The sequence below is a fragment of the Neolamprologus multifasciatus genome, chromosome 6, assembly GCF_963576455.1.
Source record: "Neolamprologus multifasciatus chromosome 6, fNeoMul1.2, whole genome shotgun sequence".
Taxonomy (NCBI): domain Eukaryota; kingdom Metazoa; phylum Chordata; class Actinopteri; order Cichliformes; family Cichlidae; genus Neolamprologus; species Neolamprologus multifasciatus.
Genome location: NC_140444.1, coordinates 37,999,981 through 38,006,598, shown reverse-complemented (window position 1 = coordinate 38,006,598; position 6,618 = coordinate 37,999,981). Strand labels below are relative to the sequence as shown.

Here is a 6,618-nt window from a genome sequence, read left to right as displayed (position 1 = left end):
ACTGTCAAAATTTCCCAGATTCAAATCAAAGTGAATCGAATCGAATTAAATCGAATCGTGGATCAAATCGATTCGGGACCCTGTGAATCGGAATTGAATCGATTCTAGAAATCAGTGACGATACCCAGCCCTAGAACCCACCCGGGGGATTAATAAAGTTTTATTTTATCTAATCTAATAACTTTAATCTCAGCCAAATAGATTTACCCAGGAACAAACAAAACACTGGAAAAAGACAAACAATAACATTTTTAGGTTGTCTAAGTGACTTATATATTACGTTTAACCTGAGTAGCGAAAGTCCGCGGTGATCTGAAAATGTTGTGCCGGGAGTTGTGCCGTTCTCGGCGGCTTCAGTAACCCTCGAGCTCCCAGCGAGCTATCAAGCTGGTGGGTAACAGACGTCTCCGAAAACGTCGAAACCCTTTTGAAAATATGCGATATCTTGATAAACCGAGCAGATATTTGATGTTTACACAGCTGAAAATATGTTAAAAGTTTATTTTGTGACCCAGAAAGATTAATAAGAGTCATTTTAAAACTTAGTAGCGGCCGCCATTGTTGGAAACTGGAGTTTGGCTGGGCCGCGCTATGAATTCTGGGATATGGTAGGCCACGAAGGACACACCCGACCCATCCTTCAAATTCGGGGAAAAGGAGGACGCATTTGTCGGCTGCATTCGGAGGAGTCTACGAATTTGGACAGCCTTCGGCGCGTCGCTGTGACGTAATCGGTCTACAAATGCGGCCTCAGGAGGAAGCAGCCCATGAATTTGGACACGACCAATGTTCTGCTTTTCCCCTCTTACTTCCTTTCCCTCATTGCCTCCATCATCTGACTGAGCAAATGAGGCACATCATGATGTCTTGAAGCCTGACTGGAGAAATGATGATTGTAGGGTCTCTACCTTACTATGTAGAGGCGACTATAGTTGTGATTTGCCACTAGATAAATAAAGTGAATTGAGTGAGCATTGCCCAACATTTCTTGCTTTTGGGAGCAAGGTCACCTCTCTAATTGTTTCTCTCTTTCATAATTGAATGTACAGAACTTCTAGGCTCACCCAAGTAGGGGCTGACTCTGGTGCCTTATTTCTGCTACGTCTCTGCTTTTTGCAGATGATATGGTTCCTTTGGCCTCCTCGGGCTGTGATCTTCAGCTCACACTGGGATAGTTTGCAGTCAAATAGAGCTAAAATGGAAAAAAAAATAAGCTGTTGGATGACTGGTCAATTGTTTATGTCCCTATGTTGTATCAGTCTGTGTTTCTACCCTGAACTATGGCCATGAGCTGTGGATGGTGTCCAGGACATGCTGGCTGATTTGTGGTGTCCACCCAGTAGATCTGGAGATGATGACCTGGAAGAATGAGATCTGGGTGTCTCTGTAGAAAATAGATGGATAAATGGACATCTATATGATGGCTCACGGGTGTTTTTAGCACCAGTTTTCTACACTGTACTTATTTCTAATCAATGATGCTGATTATTCTGTGCCTTTGGGCTTTACCTGTATTTAATACACTTGAAAATACATGCTAATTTTAATGCAACTGGGTATATTATCACTTTAAATTTAATGGCTTTCTATTACTATCATTTTTAAATACTTTTCAATTCTATAATATTTTACTTCAAAAAGTAGGTTTTGGTTGAATTACTGCCAGTTGTGTAATTGTTTAATATTGCTATAACTATTCATACCAGTGAGAGGAAACTGATCATTTCAGCTCAGCAGAAGTCTGAATAGAAGGGAGGTCTACAGTTTGCCTGGTAACAGCAGCTTAATTCTGGGATTGGCTTCTGCAGTGTTGATGTCAGATGTGCCTGGCAACGAGACTGGAATGCAACAGAAGGATTTAACAGGCACTCAGCGTCACACCGAACTCCTGAACACAACTGCTTTAACACTTGTTGCCTTGACACTGCAGAGTTGATTATTTAAATCGGACGATTATTTTTTCACTGTCTGCATCTTTGGTTTAGAAAAACACTTGGAGCCCTGCAGACAAAGATAAGAACTGAATGAAAAGAGGTCCCACTCTGCTTCAAACTCCACGCATCCAATTTCAAACCGTATAATATGTCGTGGAGCAGGTCGGTGCCGGTGTCTTTACAAACTGCATTTGGAACCAGACACAGCCTTGTTTGTTATGTTATTGTCTTTTTACATGTGTAGTGTCATTACAATAAATTTAAATTACATACACACAGTGACTGTATTTAACTAGTTGTTGTGATTTTAATGTTGTTGTTTATATTTTTCAAGGTTATAAGATAAGATAAGATAACCTTTATTAGTCCCACACGTGGGAAATTTGTTTTATACTGATGTATCTCTAATGTTTTGCTATTTTACCACTAATACAGAAAGAGTTAAATTTGCATATTAGTACAGCAGAACAAAGTAAACATGGCACCTCTGTGTTGGCTTCATCTTTCAGGTCTGGACGCTCCTGCTTTGTAAAAACACTCTGTAAGGTCTGAGGGGTGTCTTACAAAGGAAGTTCAACACAGCCGGGCTTTCATTGTGTTAACTGGTTTAACAAAATCTCTCAGGTCACATGGCTCAAGGAACACCTTTCAGAAAAATATCCTTTGAATGCTGCTCACTCCATCGAAGACATTATCAGATGATCATAAATTAAAATCTTTAAGGAACATTAAAAATTAACAGTAAAAAGAATCAGTGTTGCAATGAAGATAAGAAATTGGTCTGTTTTCCTTCTCTCAACCGGTCGCAGCAGATGGCCCCGCCCCTCCCTGAGCCTGGTTCTGCCAGAGGTTTCTTCCTGTTAAAACGGAGTTTTTCCTTCCCACTGTCGCCAAAGGGCTTGCTCATAGGGGGTCATATCTCTCTCTCTCTCTCTCTCTCTCTCTCTCTCTCTCTCTATATATATATATATATATATATATATATATATATATATATATATATATATATATATATATATGTACACTCTGTATGTATTATTGTAGGGTCTACCTTACAATATAAAGTGCCTTAAAGCAACTGTTGTTGTGAATTGGCGCTGTATAAACAAAATTGAATTGAATTGAAATTAATGCTGGAGAAAATCTTTATTCTAGTGCTGTGAAACTTTAAATTGGATCATTTAAATATGAAAGCTTACAGTCCCACAGCCTGGAAATGTGGAAATGACTTCAGTTTGACACAGATCAAAGTGAAATGATTTTTCTTAATTGAACAGGTGTTTTTGGTGTGTTTTAGGAGCCGCAATTCCTGCCGAGTGAAAGAGACCCAGCAGCAGATTAGATTATAATCAAGTATACACACTTTCTGCATATAATGTGACTACGACCGCTGCCGTGTTTTATTACGCTCCCAATAAAACACAGAGTGGTCCCTCTTCTTGGGCATACAATATCTTCAAACGTAAACGCTCTGGACAAAGGGTCCCGCATGCGCGTCGTCGAAGAATCCAGTAAATAGAACCCAGGAGCACGAGCAGACTGTGCTGACGTCACGGCCGTACGTTGAGAGCTGGAGCTGAGTTGTAAGCGCGAGCTCAGACGGAGGCGCGCCGAGGGAACAGCTACAGCTATGGTGCTCTGTTCTTCTTCGTGAGGACGAAATCAGCCAATTTTATTCTCGTTGACGTCTTTTTCTCCGTCTTCTCCGCGACGTAAACAAGCCGTCGGACATTTTGAAATCGCTTCGGGGATACAATATGTCTTCCACGGCGGTCGCTGCCTCCAGAAGGCAGTCCTGCTATTTATGCGATCTGCCCCGCATGCCGTGGGCGATGATCTGGGATTTTACCGAACCCGTCTGCCGTGGTTGTGTGAACTACGAAGGTGCCGACCGGATTGAATTCGTTATCGAGACTGCCAGGCAGCTAAAGAGAGCACACGGCTTTCAGGAGGGCCGCTCTCCCGGCCCGGGGAAGCCCCAGCACGCCGGGAAAGAGCTCAATCACTCGGTTGGGGACCTGGGCTCTCGTCCCCCTCAACCTCTGGATCGTTATCCGCTGTCAGACAGGCCGCCGCGGCTGGGCCCGGAGTACCAGGCGGGCAGGCAGGCGAACGGCCTCCCGATGCCCAACGGATTTCCCAAACCCGACGAGCCACCTGAGCTAAACCGCCAAAGCCCCAACCCCCGCAGGACTAGCACGGTTCCTCCTAACTTGGTGCCTTTGGTAAACGGCGCGATACCTGCCATACATCCACTCAGCGGCCGCCCGACACAGATCGGTCTGCCCGGCGCTCTGATCGCGCCTGTCCCCGGGGAGCACGGCAAGCGCCCGGAGGAGCTGAAAGACAAGCACCGGGCGGACAGCATGTCGGACATGTCGGACAGCCACAAGGACTGGATAAACAAAGGCAAAACTGTCAGGGACCTGATGCTGCACACGTTCGACGGCAGGGTAAAGAAGGACCACACCGCCATGCAGCGGGTCATGGCGTACGAAATGAGCGGCACTTCCTCAAAAACAGGTAGGCTGTTTGTTTTGTGTCTGCACTAAATGTGGTGAGCTGGCACGCGCCATGAAAACGGGAACTAATGTGTCAGCACTTCACACACGGTGTGTCGTGGATTCACGCCATCGTGAAGGGTCCGCCCAGCCACGCTGCTGGCATGCACCCGTTCACCTCTGTGAGACAGCAGTACGGGAGCAGGTGTGTGTGTGGTTGTTGGGGGAAGGGTGTTTAGAAATTTCCTGCCTCGTATCTGCACGGCCGGATGTTAGTGTGGCTGTTAACCCCGCTGCTTTTCCTTTGCACAGACAGAGGGAAGCACCCTCGGCCTGGGAAGAGGAAGGCCTCCCCCGAGCCAGACTGTGAGAGCAGTGTCCCCAAGCTGAACGGCAGCGAGGGCCAGCCATGGCTCCCCTCGCCCTCCGAAGTCCTGAAGATGCCCCCAGCTGCCCTGCCAGGCTTCTCTGCAGCGCCTCCATCAACCATCTCCCCCCACTCCCGCACCACACCACCCGAGGCTGCCACAGCGCAGAATGGCCAGTCTCCCATGACTGCACTCATCCTCGCCACTGATAACGCCGGCAGCACGGGCTCACCTAAGGACGGCAGCCAGGTACATTCCACCGTGGCGGGGGCGCGACGGAACAGCGGGAGCCCCCTGTCACCCTCACAGAGGAGGTTGGCCCAGAGAGAGGGGCCTGTGAGTGCCAACCCCTCTGCTCCGCACGGTCCCGGCAGTATGGAGCCACCGCCACAGAGCATTCCGGATTCCTCCGTGCCACCGGGCAGCGTGCCGCTGTGCTGCACTCTGTGCCACGAGCGGCTGGAGGACACTCATTTTGTCCAGTGCCCTTCGGTGCCCTCTCACAAGTTCTGTTTCCCCTGCTCCCGGGAGAGCATCAAGCAGCAGGGGGCCACCGGCGAGGTGTACTGTCCCAGTGGTGAACGGTGCCCGCTGGTTGGCTCCAATGTACCCTGGGCCTTCATGCAGGGGGAAATAACCACCATATTGGCCGGAGATATAAAGGTAAAAAAGGAGCGGGACCCTTAAAAAGTTCTCCGACTGCTTCTCGTGAACTTGTTTCCCTTTGTAACCCAAGTATGGCAACAACAGCAGGACATAAAGTAACAGACGCAGCTCACCCAGCAGACCTCAGAGGAGCTGGCAGACATGTACATAGTGAACACAGGGAGTGTATACTTCATAAATGTGGCTGTAAAATTAGACTTTTTTCTTTATTACATTGTGTTTCTTACTGTGTTTCCAGTAAGACTTTCTTTTTCCCACCACAGCTGTTTCTTCTCTGTCGTTGTACGTTAGGTCTGCAGACAGTCCCTGTCCAGCATAGAATGTGACTAATTTGAGCACTTGGCAAAAATCCTTTAATAAATGAAACAAAAAAATGCTTCTAGCTGTACATGTATGCACTTGTTTAAGAAAAAACTTGCCAAATACAGTTTCAGACCTTGTAATAATACCCCAGTGTCTCTGTGGTTTGCTTATTTTCCATTATCCTGGAGCTGGTCGGAGAGTCATGGCCTGATTGTGAATCAGTCGTGATGCAATCCCTCCCAGCAGGAACAAATTGGCTTCCAGGGAACAGTGGGTGGAAGGGAAAAGTCAGGGAGCGAGGGGATCGAGGAGGGGGGTGAAGGCCGCAGTAGACGTGCGTTGCATAAATGCCGTGTACTGTAAATCGCACGTGGGTGAGCCGAGGCTGCTCGGCGCTGAGGCCTCGTGCCCCGTGAGTGCGGGGGAGATAAGGACGGCCTAAAAATAGTCACCGTGGCTTCAAAGTGACGCCCGCGCCGGCGTTTGTTGATGTCAAAACAACTGCCTCATATGTCCTGTTTGGGCACTTTGGATCTAGAGGTTTTCTCTTTGCTTCTCCTTCATCCACCCAAATCAGCCTGACGTCTCGTCAGATGCTGGCAGCAGATCAGAGCTGTCGCTGACTGAATACACACCCTGATTCCAGTGAAAGCACATGGAGACGTGAGGTCACGAGGGGCGGAGGCCCACCGGGAGTGTTAGCGCAGGAACCGAGCGATCGGCCCTTTGCTTTCCTCCTCTCTCCTCGTGTTACGCCCTCTGTCACGCTGTCAGGATGACGGAAATACCTCAGGCTCTCTTCTGTTTCACACAGGCGTCGTTCTCCACAACAAAGCGGCTTCATCA

General features: G+C 47.8%; 1 protein-coding gene and 1 long non-coding RNA gene across 2 annotated transcripts; one reads left to right on the top strand and one right to left on the bottom strand.

Moving 5' to 3' along the window:
• Positions 1–218: 218 nt before the first annotated feature.
• On the bottom strand, positions 219–2,852 carry LOC146517657 (uncharacterized). The gene is made up of 3 exons (XR_014874625.1): positions 1,704–2,852; positions 1,273–1,384; positions 219–1,192 (listed from the first exon to the last, which is right to left on the bottom strand). It is a non-coding gene; the product is annotated as an uncharacterized LOC146517657 (long non-coding RNA).
• Positions 2,853–3,442: 590 nt separating this feature from the next.
• Positions 3,443–5,917, top strand: LOC146517656 (interferon regulatory factor 2-binding protein 2-B-like). Its single transcript, XM_085163310.1, has 2 exons — positions 3,443–4,457; positions 4,748–5,917. The coding sequence occupies exons 1-2, from the start codon at positions 3,692–3,694 to the stop codon at positions 5,488–5,490; spliced, it is 1,509 nt and encodes a 502-aa protein (XP_085019436.1). The 5' UTR covers positions 3,443–3,691; the 3' UTR covers positions 5,491–5,917.
• The last annotated feature ends 701 nt before the right edge of the window (positions 5,918–6,618 follow it).

What these genes read in the sequence shown, in the direction of transcription:
- LOC146517656 (XM_085163310.1), top strand. Translation starts at nt 3,692, where the DNA reads ATGTCTTCCACGGCGGTCGCTGCCTCCAGAAGGCAGTCCTGCTATTTA. An exon ending in CGGCACTTCCTCAAAAACAG is followed by an intron (nt 4,458 to 4,747) that starts GTAGGCTGTTTG and finishes TCCTTTGCACAG; the next exon opens with ACAGAGGGAAGCACCCTCGG.